We start from the raw sequence: 19,922 nt of genomic DNA, 5'->3' as shown, positions 1-19,922 counted from the left end.
AGAATCCTGAGAATTTAAAGAATCCTGTTTCCCAAGAGCCTTTATTCTGAAAATGATGGAGCTTAGATAAATGACTCAATAATAGAGCCGCTTTGGTTTTTCCATACTTTACATCCACACTAAAAGTCACAAACAGTCAGTGACTGTGAGAGAAGGATAAAAAATTTAAGATGGGTTGAAGTTGTCTGCAGGACAAACATTTGATTGAGAAAGAGACAAGTCTTTGCTTCCACCAATCAGAAGAACGGACGGTTAAAGAAACAGAGAACGGAGATTTAAATTAAACAATGTAATGATTATATTCAAGTCAGTCAGCTTGTCAGTGTGTGTACCTGTGTAAGCGCCCCAGCAGTTAGTTATTCTTGTCATGTTGTTGTGTGTACACAGAGACATCTGGGTAATATTTCACTCCAGAGAAAGTTAAAATTCAGAACCACAAGTCTCATTAACATGATTTAAAAAAGAAAAAAGAAAAGAAACATGAACCCGAAAAAAGTTGCTCTACAGATCAGCGGTTGGGTGAATTTACCAGAAGAGGTTATTTCAGCTTTATTACACCCTGTCACTCAAATGCCTCCACATTAAAAAGTCTAGATTTGTTGGTTTTGAGGAATTGTTGCTCTAGAGTGAGAATTGTGGGCTCGCAAACATCATGTTGAAGAAAAACTTCTCTGCTCCTCCAACTCTGACAGTTCATAAGCCCAATCTAGCCTTCTCATTCACCTGAATGGGAAAAGATTTGGGACGATTTTTAAAGAATTCAAAGCCCATAAAACAAACATGTTACAAAGGTATAAGCAGCTGTTTCGTTGCTGGGCTGGTTGTTTTGGTGTAACAAGCAAACAACAGGGATATATGCCTGTGATGTGACTAATGCTTACAGAACATTTTTCACTACAAACTAAGCCCCTGATCTAGGAATCATTGATCCATCCATCTGTTTTCTTCCACTCATTTAATTCAGCTCTTAAACCAGTTGAGGCAACCCCGGACAAATCACAGATCTATCACAGGATCTAGAAAGTAAACTGTATCTAATTGCTTGACAATTTGAAAATTGATAAAGATAAAAATGCAAATAAATATAGCCCTGCAACATTTCTGGGCTACAGCTGCACAGTGCTCAACTGACTGCATACTTTTGAAATCTTGGAAGCATCACTTATTGATTTGGAAGTCCTGAGTATTTACCATAATTCTCCTCAAGGCTGGGAGACTTATTGATAACAGCTCTGGGCACTTACTTGGTAGTTATTTTGATGCATTGTTTAAATTAATTTTCAAATAAATGAACCATCGTTGCTGTTGCAGAATTCTTCCATAGACTGCAAGCCAGGCACGTACCATACTGTGTCACCACCCATGAGCTAGCTGTCAAGCTATCGTTTTAGACCAGATTAGATTTTGGTGTTTACTGGGCTGCTTCCACGGATAAATCCACACAAACCTAATAAAGCTCTTTCCCTAAGAAAGAAGATGCTAATATCAGATTTCACACACATTAATCCACCGCCGGAGGCACAAAAAGACAAACGATGGCCTTGAACGATCAGTGCATTTTATTTTTTTCCATCACAGTACAAAAATAAATTAAAATAAGCAGAAACAAACTAAAAAAAAAAAGTTTCAATTACAGCAACAGCTTTTTTGTCTTTGTCAGAAAAAAAAAGATTGTTTTTTTTTACTGAATAGCATCAACGCCCCTCCCTCAGCCCATCATGGGAAAAACCGAGTCCTAGTATCAGTGTGGCTGGAGAAAAACAACATGTCACACATTCTTCTGTACAGTTAAAACGCTGTCATTCACACACACACGAGCGCGCACGCACGCACACACGCACACCTTTTTCCATTCGCTCACACGTGCAGCCTTCGACTTTTTTGATTTTAATCACCTTTTTTTTTTATCTACAAAGTACGCAACGAGATACAGAAAAGAACTTGACAGAAATCGTTAACTATCACTTGAGGTTTTTTTTTCATATTTTATAAGCTTTTGAAAGTATTTTTTCAAACAACTACTTAATGATGCAAGTGAAAAAACATGGCACGTTTCAAGTGGGCATGTGGACAGAGAGAGAAAGAGAAAAGGGTGTCTGTTTTGAGGCCCTGTATCCCAAATGCCCTGCTTTTTTCTGCTAGAGCAGAAGCCCGTCCAAAGTGCGTGTCCCTCTATTGTGCCAGAGCAAATCCCTCTAAATGAACTGTCTTCTCAGCCAGCGTGTGACTCCCCATCCACAGCAGAAAAAGCCACAGGTCATGACTGCCTGAGCTCCTCATTTTCTCTGATTCGCGCAAACACAGCAGTGATGAGAGAAATAGAGAGGATGGGTGAGGAGGGGCAGATCTTTCTGATCAGAGCTTTCTGTTGGCACTGCCAGCTTTTTAGACAGATTTTCAGAATACTGCAAGCTAAAGAAGTTCACACAATTTCTCTTAAGACACCAATTGTGAAGCTTATGTTACCAAATACTGTAGCTCATGTAGTAATTGAAGTCATTAGGTTAAAGAATGAGGGATATCTCAAGTATTCTGCATGCTTTCTGTTTGGTTATTCCATGTCTTTGTAACTTCTGATTAAAACTGTGATTAGTCTTCTGCAGCTTGCCTCATCTCTCTCATCAGAGGCCATGCTGATGGATTATCCTAAAGGGTGAGCTGTGCTTTTCTGCAGTCGAGATGCAGGAGTCATTGCGGTTTAATTGATTTATTCCACCGTAAAAATGGTTTGTGCTTTCTGTTACTGATATGTGGGGGACAGCAGGTTGGGATAGCTCCCGATTCAAGTCAGTCTCTCAGGACAAAAGATATTCTCGGGGTGATTCTCATAACTAACAGCTCAGCGTGAGTCAAGGTGTCCTTCGGGATGCCACATCGGTGATGGTCAGATTTAAGCATGGTTTTGATCTAACGGCTTTTCTTTTTAAATTAGATATCCACTGATAAATCCCTGCAACATTCATTAGCATAAACCAGATCAATCTTCATTCCCACCAAAGATAAGCACACCGGCTTTAACCACCAAGCCCCCTTCACCTTTTCTTCGTGTCCTTCCCTTAAAGTCTCTCATCGCAGTCTCTCATTTACATTAAATGTGCCTAAATAATACATAAGTGGCAATAAATTAGGTTTCCTTATATTAGTGTGTGATGAAAATCCACCCTTCATTCAACAGCTGGTCAACCTGCTCAGAATTTTCTCAGACGTGTGGGATTTTCATCAAAGATATGGCACTGTTTTAACATTTTCTATGCTGAATCAGAAGCACAAAAACTCAAACATCATTCCAAAATGGTTGCAACACAACCTATAACGACGAAAAGTACAAAAAAAAATTTCCCTGGTAAACAAATAGCCTATTTTATCAAGCATAGCTAAATAAACTAGTGTCACTTTGTTCACAGCATTCTCTAATGCAGATGCAGTTGGTTTACAAATCAAGTAAAAAGAAGAACTGCTCCTGCCCTCCTGGAGACTCTGTAAAATTGCATGGCACACATGCAAAAACGTTACATTTTTCTAAGTAAAAAAAGAAAAAAGGAGAAAAAAATCAAAGAAAACTTGTTCCAGAAAAGCAATAAATAAGCCTCCACAGGTGCAAGCCTCGGAGTAAAACATCCATTAACTTGTTTTATTTTTTTCTAGATGAAAATAAAGTAGGTCTTTCTGAACACACACAACATGACCACTTGTGACTGGCCACATGTCCACTGGCTGTTGTCTTTTCTTTTTTTCTTTTTTTTTTATCAAAAGTTCCACAATGCAGTGCTTATTGTCCATCAGGTCGCTGCAGAGCCGTAAACAGAAACCCACGAAAATATGGATCCAGCACTGATGGCCCCTGCTGTCCTTTCCTTAGATGGCCAGATATGCATACAAAAATGTCCAGTCGTATCTGTTTTAATGGAGAGGACGTGGGTGTTGGCATTCCAGAGAGGCAGGGTTTGCAGCCGGGGGTGCCTGCTCATCCGTGAAGAAAGCCAGTCAGGCGATGGCCCTCACCCTCCTGCAGTAAGTCAGTGCACATCACATCGTCAAACAGTCAGAAGGTCACTGCTGCAGCCTCAGTCCTGTCCACATTCATTGCTGTAGATGTAAGCTTCCTTTTCAAAACAACTTTTTTCCTTTTTTTAAAAATTTTTTCAGTATTTTATATAGATATAACATATCTGCATGTTAGCAAAGGATTTACCCAAGTCTGGCATTTCTTTGTTTACATATAACTGTCAAAAAAAGAAGAACAAGCTTTCATTCTTGGGTGTATTCATAATCTATCCTTTGCTGGTTTGGAAATAGTTTTTTTTAAAACCCTAAGCCCCATTTTTTGGTGACCTTTGTGACCTCAAACACACACATATGAGATAAACATGACCCATATCAATCCCCCCTCCTTCCATCAATCAGTCCTGCTAGATGCAAAGTTGGTGTGAATGTCAAACACTTCTGAATCAGTCTAGTTTCTCAGCAGTTTGGACGATTATAAATAAAAAGCATCACAAATATTCTAAATCCCAGACCGGAGGTTGCCCCCACCTCCCCAAACCTCTTCGCTCCCCCGCCCCTACCCCACCCCCAAGCATCCCCTCACCGGTCCAGGCCGATGAGCAGGCGGCTCCTCTCCTCCTCCTTCTGGCTCTCGTTCTTCAGGTCGGCGAACACTTGAGTGAAGTAGTGCGGGTCAGAGTTGATCTGCAGCATCTTGGCGCTCATCAGGTTGATAATGGACAGGCAGCGGTCCCAGAAGGTCTCCTTGGAGCTCTCAACCAAGAAAGGCTTGAGTGGGTAAGAGATTTCATTGCCCATGTAGGAGTAAGACAGGTAGAGGCAGGTGAGCAGCACGGCTTGCAGCTCGTGCTCCGTGGCCACTTCAGAGGAGACCACATCGCGGCACAGCATGTAGACAAAGACCACATTGGCGGGGGTGATGAATCCCTGGTCCTGCCAACCCTGGAGCAGCAGGGAGCGGTCAACACTTCGCAGCCACAGCACTGGGTCAGTGGGTGACAGGTGCTTCAGCCGGTAACAACGTCGGCACAGAAAGTCCCCAAGGCAACGCAGCAGCTCACTGGTGGAGGCCTGGACGATCACTCTCTTAGGGGTGCCAGGGGCCACATTGGAGTTTGTCAGGGGGGCCTTCTTGACAGACGATGTCGTTGTGTTGGAGTTCTTGGTGAGAGCTGGAGTGCTCTGATCCTGGGTGAAGGTGGACAGGTTGGCGCATGACTGCGACTTCTTCAGGTTCTCGTTGTTCAGGTGGGTAACATTGTTCTGGTAGGTGCCGTTGGGCTGCACCTTCTTGGAGCCTTTCTTCTTTGCTGACACCGCTACGATCCGCTTCCAGGGGAGCACGTTGATGAGCGAGTGGCGCTTCAGGTTCTTGTCTTTGGCGTTCTTGCTGTTCTGGACAGCTGTGTAGTGGCCCACGGTGGCTGGTCCATCTTCAAACAGAGCCGACTTTCTGTAGCTAGGTGACAAAGATAGCACGGTTCCCATGGTGACTGCAGGGAGGCTTCCAGGGGCTTTAGCCGCACTGGTTCAGAAGACGTTTGGAAGGGGTGGGGTGGGGGGGATCCTGAGGGTCTCAAAGCCTGGATGTTTCTGGGAGCTGAGAGTCCCAGGCTACAGGCTGCTGCTGGGCATCTAAAGCGCTGGAGGGGATTGTCCTGTAACGAGCTCTCTGAGGGGATTAGAACCACCTTGACTGTTCTATTTCAGCTCCCTGTCTGCGTCTCAGGATGGCCACTGCTGCTGGAAGCAGAAAAGATCAATAATCAGAAACATAATTAGTAAAAGATCACTCCCGTTTAGATTATCAGTGATTTTTTTTTCATAGAAGCAAACATTTTTCTTTTTCATCAGATAACAGAACCATCATTCACCTTACATCAGATAATATCTGTTTACAATGTTTTCATGCACTCTTGTCTGAGTGCTTTATCCGGCAATCAGGCTTATTAGCAGTATTGATCCCACTCAGTAAGTGGTGGAATGGATCAGCCTATAGCTTAGGCTCATTAGTAAAACGGTATAGACCCCCGCTGCTGCAAATGATCAGCACAATAATCACCTTATAAACGCTTCAGTGTGAAAACGGCGCTTTAGCTGATTTTTATGTGCAGTAGATTATAGAGCATGTAGAGTAATGCACGTGTGATTCGAATAGAATCATGTGTCGTAAATATTTTATAAGAGCTATATTTTACGGTCAGTGGCGACGAGTAAGAGTGAAGCACGCGCCACCCTTCTCGCTAAAATGGAAGACCGGAACGTAAACACCGTAATAACAGGTGAAGGTCGCGTTTGATCAGCGTAAAAAAACAAAACAAAAACAAAAAAACCCCAATGTCACGACAGTGATGTCCGTTAGAATTAGACGAACAAATACGTAAAGGGATGTTCGCATTTTTTTATTTGGACGTTGCTCACTGCAGCACCTTTGAACACGAGAGGCAGTCGGTGGATCGACCTCGCTCTCTTGCGCAGGATGCAAGCTGTTCGATCCATCATTCCAGCGCCCCTGTTATCAGCTATTATCAGCCTCGTGGCTCAGTTATTTGTTGCGAGAGAGATACCGAAGCATCAGGCGAATGTGCCTGCGCTGGATTGAAATGAAAGGATTTATTGGCCTGTTCGCCGTGTGCATCGGTTGCTCTCCGTGGTGCTGAAACTGAGCGTCTGCGTCGAAACGAGAACGCTGGTTGTGATAGGCGGTGGCTTTAAAAATGAATCAAATCCTCATCTTTTAAACCTCCCCCGTCCCCGAAAGTGTAACAATGCGTCGATGCATTGTCTGTCTTCACCTTCACAACCCTTTACTTTACATTTATAATCATATTGTCTTAATTGGATATCGCTGCGCATTGTTTACACATAAAATGAATCCACAAGAAGTTAAAAAAAAGCCTGGCTTTCAAAACAAAAACAAAAAAACAGAAAACAGTCCCCCAGATTCGAAGCAAACTTACCAAATCTCCAGCTCAGTGTGAAAATAACTGCGATATCGAGGTGATGCTCCGCGTATCGAGTCTCTTCTTCCCTATGAGGCGTGATAAAAACACGAAACCATCTCGCAGGATATGAATGCAACAAAGAACGCAATCCGAGCTGAGTTTAAAAATATATATTTGTGTATCAAGCAGCGCATCAACACGCGCCTGCTGTCGGCAGTGCGCAGACGACGGCAGGCAGTTGTGGAATGGATGCTTGGATGAAGATGTGCTTGCTCCTGGTCCTCTTGGCCGTGAGATGCGGATGCTGCGAGGGCTGATGTTGTGTTGTGCCACTGACTGTGTGAGGATGGTTGACGCAAAGGCGGTGGTGGGGCGCCGCTATGCGCTCTGTGCGCGGTGTTGTTTCTGATGGGAAACCACCCCGCCTTTAGCCACACACACACACACACACACACACACACACACACACACACACACACACACACACACACACACACACACACACACACACACACACACACACACAGGTGCTGAAAATGAACCCGATGAACTCTTAGCATGTTTTTCTCGTGGCACCCTATAGCACCTGCATAACCAAAGCAACAGCACTCATCTGGAAGTATCTCTCCGCCTACTTGTAATGTGAGCATAGCCCCGGGTTTGCAAGCCTGTTGTGAATATAGGTCCATTGTACAGCCTGATTGGCAGATTTTAATCTCCATACTGTGTTGTATATTTCAGAGGGCTATTTTTACAGTAACTTGCTGTAAAAACCCAACTGTATTGTATTTATTTATTACAAATATTTATATTGAAATAATTTATTCTTATTTATTTCTTTTTAGATAAAGGTCGGGATAAAATATTTAATTTGCCATTTGTACACATGCACTTGATCTGCATAGCCAATGTTCTGTAAAGCCTATAGAGTCAGAGTCAAATAAATACAAATATATATTTAAGTAACCGAGGTAATGTAGCGTTTCTTTTTTTAAATACATAAAGATAAGAAATAAATAAAGTCTTAAGTAATTGTGTAGATTTTATACTTTTATGCATTATTTAACCTTTATTTAACCAGTAAGTCCTTTGAGATTAAAATCTCTTTCTCGAGAAAGATGTGACCAATGCACACCTTTATAAGATTAAAATGGTCAGGTAACAAAAAAGAGAAAGAAACGAAAAAGAAAGCAAATTTATCCATTTCCACTGCATGTTGAACAGAAATCAGTCATATTGTGACAAATGCAATATGGTTAGAGCAACAGAAGGGGAAAAAGGCTTTGCAAGTTGTAGTCGAAAGTCCAAACATTATCCTGGCAAGTATTCTCTTTATCAAGCTTGGTGAGTGTAGATGCGGCCAGCAGCATCTAACATTCTTCATCATTTTATTGTAGGATATATTATATTTATTAGATGAAATTACCATAGCGTTTCTCCATGTGTGGAAATAATCGTCTTTTCTGAAGTGATCACAGCAATAATCTAGGCAGATTTAAGGCTTTGTGTGTCACACGCGTCTCTCAAACATTTAAAAAACACACAGTAAAAAATGCAGTACATTTAAAAAAAAAAAATACAATAAAGCACGTTTATAGAGAGGGTGATATCATGCAAAACTCTCAAGAGGCAATGTAATCTAAAGTTTTTAATCAGAAAGTAGGTTTTGTGTACTGTGAAATATAGAATTAGTATCCATAGAATTCAGCTTAAATTGGTTCAGTTTTATATCTATAGCACCAACACACAACAAGAGTCACCTCAAGGCGCTTTACAATGCTAGATAATGAAAAGATCAGTATTAGAGTGCAAACCCCAACAATGATGAATCCCTGTTAGCACAATTTGGCAACAGCGGGAAGGAAGAACTTCCTTTTAACGGGAGAGCTCTGGCAGAACCAGGCTCAGGGAGAGGCAGCGTCTGCCACAGCTGGTTTTGGAGTGAGGAAAAAGATAGGAGAACATGGAGAACATTGAGAGACAAGAACAAAACAAAAACTATGAGAGACAGAAGACAACAGTTATTGATATGCAGTAAATTTAATGACATTATTTGTATATGTTTTTCCAATTAGAATATGCTTCAGCAAGAGCACAGAATGAATATCAGCACACATTTAGGGACCCAAAGAGATATTATGACCTGGATACTACGCCGGGGTAAATTTGCACTAAATAAAAATATAATTGCATGATTTTAATCCATAACAAACACACCAAATAGACCACATTAATGTTTTATCAGTTTTTAGACTCTGTCTCCCAAACTGATCTCAGAATAGCACAGCCTGCGCGCATCATTAGGGATGATCGTTCTTAGGGCGGCATTTAGCCACGGAGCTCTCTGAAAGGGATCACATTTTAAACTGAACTTTAAAACTGAATAGAAAATAAAACAGAAAAATAAACAGACCTCTAAAAACTGTAGTCAAGGTTTAAAAAAAACTGAATACGTCATCAGAATTAACATTAATTTCTCACAGCTGGTAGAAGTGAAGACGAAATGGATCCAAGATTCTCAGTTATTGTGGGGAGAAAATTGTCATGGGCAGAAATAAGAACTAGTTTCTATTTATGTTTTTAATACTGCAACAAAGGAATTTGATGACTACATTTCCCATTATTCCTTTCAATCCCGACATGCAAGATGTACAGTGGCGTCACAGGCGTTTGGTAACGTAGTCCCCGCACGTATTTTTCATTCAGGCAGCATTTGAATAAGGAAGATGGCGGCTGCAGCGGTGGTTGAGTTTCAGAGAGCTCAGTCTCTCATTAGCACGGATCGCAACGCCTCTATCGACATCCTACATTCAATAGGTGAGTCTTAGGCTGGTGTTTTGAGGTGAATATCATCCCATTCACTGCTGTAATGAATGATTTTACAGTTAGTGTGAGGCGGCGGGGTTAGCATGTAGCTAGTGGCTTTGAATAGCTGGAGCCGGTGGTGTGCCGTGCTGACTCACTGTAGAACGGTGGCTAACGGGAATTGCTAGCTGGTGGATGTTAGCTCGTTAGCACCGTTGCTAACTCTAGGCCTAGCCATGGAATGTGTCTGTTGGTGGTTGTCAGAATTGTGCATGAGTTCCACTGTGTGTGTGTTGGAGCTGTGACACTGAGCACAGTTGTCATTGACCCAACTAAAGACTGTCATGTTAGCATAGTTAGTGTTGAGGCTAACATCATTAGCCTGTTATCAAAAGCCTCTCAACAACACAGTGAAAAGCAGCTACCTTATAAAGCGAGAGGACCTATAACCTGTTTCATAATCAGCTCTACCTCTATAAATAACTAAATGATGGTGTAAACACACGAGTAGTGGTAAAGAGTTCTTACATTTCCCACAACAGACATAGCTGTCCCCAATCTGCCTTGTCACACCAGCCCTACTAGCTGGCAAGATGTCATTTTCTCTTGTTTACCTCTAAGGAACTTATGTTCTTTCCACCTGTATATCTCTAGTATCAGTGCTGAAATTATTAAATGCTCAATTCCCCTGAAACTGCTCAAAGGGGCAAAATTATTTCTTAGTTATTAAGCCACAAATTGACTGTTTCCCTCAGGATTGTTTTCTTTAGTAAATTAGTTGGATTTTGGAGATGGTGATGGGACTAAGATATCTCAGTTTTGTCCTGCACAGCTTTGGCATTTCAAAAGTATTTCAAAAGATTTTGTTATTGAGGATTTTATGGAACCAAGAAAATTTAATTTTATTTATTTAAATATTTTTGGTTAAACTGTTTATGTCACATGACAAATCACAAGATGGGACTGTGTATTGTTATAATAAAGTGTGGATCACTATGCATGTTTGTAAATTTACTTGCCTCATAGTTATATTTTAATATTTTTTTTCTCATGTGAACTTGTTCTGTTTATCAGTGAGAAGAGATGTTCAAGAGAACGATGAGGAAGCGGTTAGAGTTAAAGAACAAAGCATCTTGGAGCTGGGCACACTGCTGGCAAAAACGGGACAAGCTGCAGGTAATGTTCAAAGACATTCTGTGTACATTTTATGTTTGGCTAAAACCTGGGTCCTGTTCCAGAAAACAGTTTCAGTAAACTGTGAGTCTAGACTTAAAGTCGGAATTGATTTACTCTAACATGAGAAAAGTTAAGCTTCCAGAAAAGCTCATCTGACAGGGGTGAAATTCAAGTTACATCAACTGAATATAAAAATATAAACCATACAGATAATGGTTACATCTAGTAAGAATATCTCACTGAGATTTCAGCATTTGTAGTGTGAACTTGTGCTGATCTGATAAGAGCTCTTATAGCTGCTTTAGGTGCAGCAGGAGGTGCCAGAGAGAAAACCTGCCAGTGAGCAAGTTAGGTTCACAATCTGTTTAGGTTATACGTCTTTTTGCAACAAAAAAACTCAGTTTTCCTCATTTCAGGGTTAACAAAATAAGTTTTCCCTAAACCTGTTGCAGGGCGCTGCTCAGACTAAGAGATGTTGTCATATATATGTTTTTGCTCTTAAAGTTTTGAATAAGTTTTTCTTGTTTTTGTCCACAGAACTTGGTGGACTCCTGAAATTTGTGAGGCCTTTCCTGATGTCCATCAGTAAGGCCAAGGCGGCTCGGCTCGTCCGCTCTCTGTTAGATCTATTCCTTGACATGGAAGCAGCAACGGGGCAGGAGGTGGAGCTGTGTCTTGAATGCATTGAATGGGCCAAGGCTGAGAAGAGGACCTTCCTACGACAAGCTCTGGAGGTAAAAAGATGTCTAGCATAGGCTTGTAAAAACCCTAAAATGTGTAAGCCCATACATACTTTGTCCACACCACGTATGAGAGCAGAAAAGTGTTAAAACAGTGCTACGAAGTCTTTTTTTCTGAACTCTATCACTTTTACACCAGATGTGGCCTTTCTACTTTATAAAAGGAAGGGGAAAGATAACTGGATTAAGTGGGGGATTATTTTGTATTTTGGAAGTTTGATAGTAAAGACCTCCAGAGTAGTAAAAGCAACAAATTGCAGTACATGAACTGTGCCATTCTGATAGAAGAGGAGTATAAAGATGGTTATTGGATTTGTCATAAATGAAGTTATTGCTAGCTGATATATTTGTCCTCCCACCTGACCTCACTTAGTGCTGACATGGAACACAGTTTATGAGTAATGATAGTGAAAACAAAGAAATATGATATCCCAAACATAAATAGCAGCTGTGGGAGAGATCAGATTTAATGTGTTCTGACTCATGGAGTGGGAGACGCTGTGATTTCAGACAGATAATGATGGAGCGATTGGTTGCGCAACACCACCACTGTGACTCTGAGATGAACCTGGATGAAAACAGGAAACCTAAGAATTCTTTACCTTTGCCTGAAGAGGATGACAGTTGTAGTTGTAATTTACAGCAATTATTGGAAAGCTAATAAAATGCTCACGGTGTGATTTCTTGATGCTCAGTGCGGAGCTCGATATGATACCTGCAAGAAACAGTTTGATACCAGTTACAACCAGATGTTTTCATCATCAAAATGCTGTAGAAGTTAAGATTACTCTGATGGAATTAATAAAGGGTACGATTCTGTCATTAGTTGTTTCTTATAACTGCTTCCATGTCACAGCTGTTGCTGCTGTTCTCTGCTCGTCTAACAGCTTCTTGTTCTTTCAGGCACGACTGATCTCGCTCTATTTTGACACCAAAAGATACCAGGAGGCCTTGGCTCTCGGTGAGTGTTTAGAGATCCTTTTTAACATTTTTATGTTTTGGGTGAATTGCAATGTCTGTTTTCTACCACCAAGATATTTGGCAAGAAGTCTTTCATTCTTCTAGTGCTACATTTAAAAAGTTAATGCTTGACTAAAATACTTCATAAATAAGGGGTTGTGGGAGGAAATTGAGCAGCACATATCAGCACTATAATTGCGCATTCATCCCCAGGCAATTACATAATTTTGATCAAAGTTATTGCAGAAGCTGGCGTACACGATATTAACCCAGATTTGCCCTCTTACCCTCAGGCTCCCAGCTGCTCCAGGAGCTGAAAAAGATGGATGACAAAGCTCTTCTGGTTGAGGTGCAGCTGCTTGAAAGTAAGACATACCACGCCCTCAGTAACCTGCCCAAGGCCCGCGCAGCCCTCACTTCAGCCAGAACCACCGCCAACGCCATTTACTGTCCTCCAAAGCTCCAGGCAGCTCTGGACATGCAGTCAGGTAAGAGTTACCAAAGTCTTACCTGGAATAACTTTCTGTCTGGGCGAATTATCAAAAAATGGGAGACTATTTTTTTCCTTCATTTTTTTATTCATAAAGATGCGGGATTGTAAAGGCCAGGTTCACACTTGACCGGCTGATTACTGCTGAATATTTCTTGCATGGGGCTGAAACGGTTAATAAGGCAGATGGATATAACAGCTAATGAATGGTGTGCTCATCCATTGTAGAAGGTAACTGAACAGACTACATAATATTATACCTCTGCCTGAAGGTACATCATCCATGCTCTGCTCAGTAAAAACAAAATGATCCGATACTGATTGAGAAAAAGTAATAATCAGCCTAAACAGTCCCTCTGAATAACTAGTGAAAAAAAAGGTGTCAGATTTAACACTGATGATGCTTGAAAAATGTTGCAAGGGTTAGTTTCACATTTTTACAGTAAAAAGAACAACTTAGTTGTTCAGAGGAGGGGAAAGGACTGATGTATTTATTTTATTTATTTATTTATTTATTGTCATTGTCAAGAACAATGAAATTGCGTTTGGGGCTTCCATACAACCCAAAAAAAAAGAAGAAAATAATAAATACCCCTTAAAACCCAAGTGTACATATTTAACCCAGTGTGACTCCAATGCAATAAGACAATCCTTAGCAATAATGTTCGTAGAAATTCAGACAAAGACCTGAGAAACATGACAAAATACAACAATGCAACCCATTCAATATTATTGTACTGTGAGATATGATATCAGATATGATAGTTATCTATTTAAGAAAGGGGGGGGGGCAGGAGGGGGAAGAGAATAAAGATATGATGCACCAATGCAGACCAGTTCATTGCTATTAAGAAGTTGGATGTCAGCAGATGCTATGACGATGTGAGATCGGCACAGTTTTCTGGCTTTTTAAGCCATCCTTTCCTGCAACACTACCATGCAAAAATTCAGACTTTGTCATTGATAGAATCTTTTATGTCATTCGATTGCAAAAGTTGGATATGTGGAAAATTAGTGCCTGATGTCTACCATGTTGTCCTCTTTTGGTTCAGTCATTGAGCAGGTGCCAGGCATGCCATAAATCTTTGACGAGATGCCCTTTTCTAGAGTTTAATATTGTTTGATAGGATCTCATAGTAAATGGTAATTTTCTGGCCTTTTTTCCTTTTTCTTAGTTTCAGCTTTATTTACAAAAAAGGCACATTTTTCTATTCTTAAGTTGAATGAAGTTATGGTGGTTTAGAGTAATAAAATGTTGATGTAGACAGTGCTGCACCATCAAGAATTTTTACCCTTATTAATAATTATTTTGTGTTTTAATAACATAAAGCAGGTCTTTTCTCGACAGGTGCATGACAAATTTAGATTTGATCTCCAGTGCCTCTAACGGTTATGAGTATGTGAAAACCACACAGTTTCTGATGTTGAAGCCAGAAGAGCTTGGAGGCATGATCTTATCATATTTATTCATGGATATAAATGGCGGAGTGGATGAATACAGTAGAGCTTTTCTAGTCTTATAAACAGTTTAAAGCAGTTTGCACCAAAAGCTGCATTCAGGCAGCCATTTTACGATTGCATACATACTCATGACACATCTGGGATGTTTTTGACTTTCAGTGTTTTGTCTACATGGCAAAATACAGACTTTGAGGTGCTTGGGATCAAACTGCTAAATTCCTGATTACAGGATGGCTGACTAAATTCTTAGACTTAGCTGCATAACACAATATGACCTGAAAAAAATGACACAACATGATCATTTCTTTTGTACTTTCCAGCGTTATGATTAAGTTGTCCATGTCGGGCAACGCCCAGAGAAGCTCAGCACATGGTGGTTTTAATACTCTTTGGAGTCATGCAGTCATATGGCAGCCTCGGCGCTCCGAGTTTTTGTTGAAGCATCACATACTTCACTGTTGTGGGTTTTTGTTTTTGCCTGAAATGGTAACTGTCATGCTGTGCCATCTCTGGTGCAGGGATCATCCATGCAGCAGAGGAAAAAGACTGGAAGACGGCCTACTCCTACTTCTTTGAGGCCTTCGAGGGTTACGACTCAATCGACAGCCCCAGAGCCATCACAGCACTCAAATACATGCTCCTGTGCAAAATTGTACTCAACTCGTAAGTAGTACTTATACTGTTTTACAGTAATACGTGGTACTAAACACTCTTTAAATGTCTAATGAATGTATTTATTACTTGACTCTTTCAGGCCAGAGGAGGTACAAGCCCTGATCAGCGGTAAACTGGCCCTCAGATACGCAGGCAGACAGGCAAGTACAAGCTGTCATTGGATTTTTACCCAAACACGGAAAGAATCACAAATGCTGCAAACCACCTTTTGAACTAAATAAAATAGAAATATCAGTTGTGGATTATTCACAAAGCAGCAGCTTTAGTGTGCAAAGGTGTAATAAACATGTTATTTAAGTGAAGCACACAGTTTTTGTGCGAGTGCTGCAGAATTTTACTCAAATCTTTGATGATATTTGAATTTAAATAAATGTCTTGGTGTGTTTCAGAAGAAAATGACCTTCACTGTAACTACCAGATATTTCTTAGTTTTGTGTGGGTGCTTCATTAATGTTTTTTTTCTTGATAAAAACATTACTAATATTTTTTTCTCATCTTTCTGTTTGTAGACAGAAGCATTGAAATGTGTAGCCCAGGCCAGCAAGAACAGATCATTAGCAGATTTTGAAAAGGTAAGAATGCCTTTAGCATTGTCAAATTTTGCCCGGTGGCTTTAGATAAAGATAAAGAAACACACATTTTGTCATTATGGTCTCTTTGGCCTCACATTTGTCAGCTGAGGGTGAGGTGACACACTCAGAAGTTAACATTAGGTCCTCGATTTTCATTTTGAAGGATTAAAACCTTGACGTTTTGTGTCGTAAGCTGCCTCCTTGTTATTTGACAATTTAAAGTTTTCCTAAGTCAGAGTTTGGCATGTTCCAGGCCCTCACAGAGTACAGAGCAGAGCTGCGGGACGACCCAATCATCAACACTCACCTGGCCAAGCTGTACGACAACCTGCTGGAACAAAACCTCATCCGAGTCATTGAACCATTTTCCAGAGTGCAGGTGAGAACATGCAAGGCTCAGGTGTATATAGGAAACCCACCACTGTAATACAAAATGTGAAAACTTTTACCAATCAGTCCTAAAACTTTACATTTGCTGAAAAGTAAAGTTGTATTTGTGTCTTTGAAGAAAAAACATCTCATAACATGGGGGATCATTGTAAATACAGCCGCTAGCAGACTTTGTTGCCCTGGCAGCCATATAAGCCACCCTCTGCTTTTCTGAGTTAATGCGATACCATCTCTTGGCCTGAAAGCTTGATTTTATAAGCAATAATGCTTCCCCCTCCCCTGCTGTTTGGTTTATTACACTTTCATTTTGGTGAAAACTTTGGGAGATACTGGCATCTTTCTCTCTAGAGTCACTGCTTAACTGCGTGAATATATTTTAGATACATCACCTTATTTCCCAAAGGTATATCAGTTTGAGTGATCCTGGAGAAACCCTGCAATATCCAGAAATGGCACACAGACACACTGTGGACTATTAGCATGATGAGGCAGCTACATTAAAAGCCTTTCTATTTGATTTAACTCTTGTGCTAATCATACAGTTTATACTGCGTATTTCTATCAAACAATAGAAGCTGAAGTCTGCGTGACTGCAACAGGTCTATTACTTAATACTAGTACAGACTGATGTTATTGTTTGTTCTTCATCATTACAACTGAAAAATGTATAATTAAGATCTGTATTTAATTTGTGTCCTTCGGTTTTCAGATAGAACACATATCAGGTCTAATCAAACTATCTAAGGTAAGTGTTGCTGCATTTTGGATTTATTATTTATTAAAATTTTTTAAGCTAACATTCAGTCTTGTGTATCAGCTCATTTTTAATTCCTCATCTTTATCTCTTTAGGGCGATGTTGAGAGGAAATTATCACAAATGATTCTGGACAAAAAGTTTCACGGTAATTGTGTTGTTGTATTAAAAAAAAGTATTTTGCAAAGCTATACTCGGCAGTCTGCTGTAATACTGTTTTTTTGCACGCTGCCTTAGGAATCCTCGACCAAGGTGAAGGTGTTTTGATCATATTTGAAGAACCCCCAGTGGACAAAACATACGAAGCAGCTTTGGAAACAATTCAGAACATGAGCAAAGTCGTGGATTCGCTTTACAACAAAGCCAAGAAGCTGACATAGGTGAGTAAAATTAAAGGATTCGGTTATATGTGCAGTCTTCTTTCTCTCGTCTAAATCTATTTTTCTTCTTCTTTTTTAAACCCCCTCAGAGCAGATCACTGCAGCAGTGAGATGGAGAAACTGTGTGTTTGACCAGCGTGTGCAACATTTTCAGAGGGGACAAGGGAGAGCAACAGGAAGTCTCACAAACTGCAACAAAACAGGATCCCCCAACATCAAACCCTCCCCCCTCTCTACCCCTCCTCCACGGACAATTTCATCACTTTTTTTTTTTTCCTTTTCTTTTTATTCTTTTTAATTTTGATATCTCTTCAGGATTCTGTATAACACTCAGCGGCCATATCAGGCCATCAGGGAATATTGTACAACCACAATAAAAAAAGATGGAAAGGTTTAAGAATATATATATGTTTATATCTGCTGTAAGGTTCGGCCTGCCAAGCCTTAAAGCTGACTCCACTGCAACCTCAAAGGTGCAACTTTGACCTCTGTGGCCTCGGGCTCTGCGAGGCTTTCTCTTCCTCCTCCATATCTTTCAGAAGCACACTGTTCAGTTTTTGGAAGGTTGGGATGCTCCTTGGAGTGCTGATTTTTAGCCCAAGAGCTCCCTCTAGCTCTTTTTTTTTCTTTTTTTTTTTTTTTTTTCCCCCTCCTCCTCCTCGCCATATCAATGCCAACAGTTAGTCCCCTCTGTATTTCAGATATGTATTAAACACTTTCTTTGTTTTTGGCTTTTGTGTTTCTTTTTTTTTTTTTTTTTTTTTTTTTTTAAAAGGAAATCAGATGGTTGCCACGTCTGCCCCTCCTGCTATTATAAGTTTCTAGAACAGACAGGATGCCATTTCACCACTAGTGCCATGTTTTCGGCGCTTCTGTTTGCCTCAGTGTTTGGATGCAATGAGATCGCAGGGTAGAGGTGGAGATCATCGCCTCTGAGCGTCTGTGAGTTAACCCGGGTGAACAGTTCTCCATTGTTAGTTCCTAGCACTAGTGTGGTATGCTAGCAACCAAACAATTTGTATGGTTTTGATTTGGTTTTTGATTTTTTTTTTCTTTTCTCGTTTTGTTTTTCTCTTATAAAGACATTTTCGAAAATAAATATTTTGTATTTTAAGGATTTTGTCTTGTCTCTTGCAAAAAAGAAAAAAAAAAGTTGATAATTTGGGCCAATGGAGCTAGTTTGTTAACCACAAAGCTGCATGAGGTGGTTAGTAGGCTGGTGTTTCATGTTGCAAAATTCTCTGACATGCATTTAATGATGGTAGAGTATCCCAGATGATGTATACGATAGCAAATGTCTTTTTTTTTTTTTAAAGAAGAGGTGTTTACATTTAAAAAATTAAAATTACTCCCAAAATGGAGATGTTAACACCCTAAGAACAAGACTACACTTTTGTGTGCTGCTCTGTCAGTAACAACTTTACATCAAAGGGCATTAAATCCATTTTTTCTAATGGCTTTGATTTTCATTTTGCTTTTTTTTTTTTTCACTAAAGGTAATTTGTTTTATCACATTGAATTAACCTTTTCTATGATTCTAAGCAAGATTTATTTCTTTTCCTCAAAAAACAAGAAGCACAAGTCGTTACTGTAGCTGTCATGATAATTAAGAGTTCCAGATCAAATACTGCATCATTATGAGTAACTTTGGATCCCCTCGCAGCATTTCTACAGATTTTTTTTTTTTTTAACAGATTTTCCACATCTGAAATAAAGATTTCCATTTGCCTTTGAAATTTAAGCATCTTGTTTTCCAGCTTATGTTTTCATAAATAGTTTTCTGCTGTCCACGTGATTTGAAGGCAGTTATATTTAAGTTTTTATAACTCATAGAACAAGACGTGGTTATCAAATTGCACATTTATAGTAGTTCTTTATTAGAAGTTTTTCATGTGGAAACGATATGATTCCCAGAGCAGACAGATCATACACTCACTGGACACTTACATATGCATTTTCCCTTAAAAACAGCCTTATTGCTAAGTAGCACAGGTGGAACAAGCTGCTGGAAACAATCCTCAGATATTTTGGTCAATACTGACATTACCGCATCATATCAACACTTCCTGCAGATTTGTTGGCTGCACGTCCGTGATGTAAATCTCTCCCCTCCACCACATCCGAACATTGCTCTACTGCACTGAGTTCTTCAGCTACAGAAACTATTTTGAGAAAACAAAACAAAAAAGTTTCACACATTATCTTCTTCACAGAATCCACAATCCATCTGACTAAGCACATTTACATTTTAGCCACATTTTTTTGTTTATTTGTTCTTTTCTCCCATAATTCTTGTTCCCAATGATAATAATGCCTATATGTTTAATATGTGTTTTCACCTTTATATTTCAAATTACAATGTTGTATAATCCACAAATTGACATTTTAATATCTGATTTCCTAAAACATTTATTTCTTCAACGCCATTGTTTTATTATAGCTGGACTTAGGACCAGATAAGCCTGGTCCAAGGGCTACATAACTTTTGATATCCCTAAATAACATCCCAGTTTGAAATTTCTGAGGGTTTCTAATATGAAAGGAAAACACAGGCATAATAAAAACTGAA

General features: G+C 39.9%; 2 protein-coding genes across 5 annotated transcripts; one reads left to right on the top strand and one right to left on the bottom strand.

Annotated features, from left to right (window-relative positions):
* Window positions 1-1,541: 1,541 nt before the first annotated feature.
* cdk5r1b (cyclin dependent kinase 5, regulatory subunit 1b (p35)) lies at window positions 1,542-7,319 on the bottom strand. 3 transcript variants are annotated; one of them, XM_004556793.2, is made up of 3 exons: window positions 6,966-7,319; window positions 4,589-5,748; window positions 1,542-4,006 (listed from the first exon to the last, which is right to left on the bottom strand). In XM_004556793.2, the coding sequence occupies exons 2-3, from the start codon at window positions 5,491-5,493 to the stop codon at window positions 3,985-3,987; spliced, it is 927 nt and encodes a 308-aa protein (XP_004556850.1). In that variant the 5' UTR covers window positions 5,494-5,748; window positions 6,966-7,319; the 3' UTR covers window positions 1,542-3,984. The 3 variants fall into 3 exon arrangements, with proteins under 3 accessions (XP_004556850.1, XP_023008454.1, XP_004556851.1); XM_023152686.2 differs by having other exon boundaries at window positions 4,589-5,745; XM_004556794.2 differs by lacking the exon at window positions 1,542-4,006 and having other exon boundaries at window positions 4,585-5,748.
* Window positions 7,320-9,509: 2,190 nt separating this feature from the next.
* On the top strand, window positions 9,510-18,467 carry psmd11b (proteasome 26S subunit, non-ATPase 11b). 2 transcript variants are annotated; one of them, XM_004556792.5, is made up of 13 exons: window positions 9,510-9,767; window positions 10,830-10,931; window positions 11,469-11,665; window positions 12,575-12,632; window positions 12,925-13,119; window positions 15,101-15,245; window positions 15,337-15,397; window positions 15,767-15,829; window positions 16,083-16,208; window positions 16,929-16,964; window positions 17,070-17,121; window positions 17,211-17,353; window positions 17,448-18,467. In XM_004556792.5, the coding sequence occupies exons 1-12, from the start codon at window positions 9,677-9,679 to the stop codon at window positions 17,351-17,353; spliced, it is 1,269 nt and encodes a 422-aa protein (XP_004556849.1). In that variant the 5' UTR covers window positions 9,510-9,676; the 3' UTR covers window positions 17,448-18,467. The 2 variants fall into 2 exon arrangements, with proteins under 2 accessions (XP_004556849.1, XP_004556848.1); XM_004556791.5 differs by having other exon boundaries at window positions 9,514-9,767; window positions 17,443-18,467.
* Window positions 18,468-19,922: the final 1,455 nt, after the last annotated feature.

The sequence above is a fragment of the Maylandia zebra genome, linkage group LG8 (assembly GCF_041146795.1).
Source record: "Maylandia zebra isolate NMK-2024a linkage group LG8, Mzebra_GT3a, whole genome shotgun sequence".
NCBI lineage: Eukaryota > Metazoa > Chordata > Actinopteri > Cichliformes > Cichlidae > Maylandia > Maylandia zebra.
This window is presented reverse-complemented; position numbering and strand designations above follow the sequence as displayed.

Excerpts from the sequence above, each read along its gene's own strand:
- psmd11b (XM_004556792.5), top strand. The coding sequence starts at position 9,677 with ATGGCGGCTGCAGCGGTGGTTGAGTTTCAGAGAGCTCAGTCTCTCATT. Across the intron at positions 15,246-15,336 it reads TGCAAAATTGTACTCAACTC|GCCAGAGGAGGTACAAGCCC; the intron begins GTAAGTAGTACT and ends TGACTCTTTCAG. Across the intron at positions 16,209-16,928 it reads AACCATTTTCCAGAGTGCAG|ATAGAACACATATCAGGTCT; the intron begins GTGAGAACATGC and ends TTCGGTTTTCAG.
- cdk5r1b (XM_004556793.2), bottom strand. The coding sequence starts at position 5,493 with ATGGGAACCGTGCTATCTTTGTCACCTAGCTACAGAAAGTCGGCTCTG. Across the intron at positions 4,007-4,588 it reads CTGCTCATCGGCCTGGACCG|GAGGGTGAGGGCCATCGCCT; the intron begins GTGAGGGGATGC and ends GACTTACTGCAG.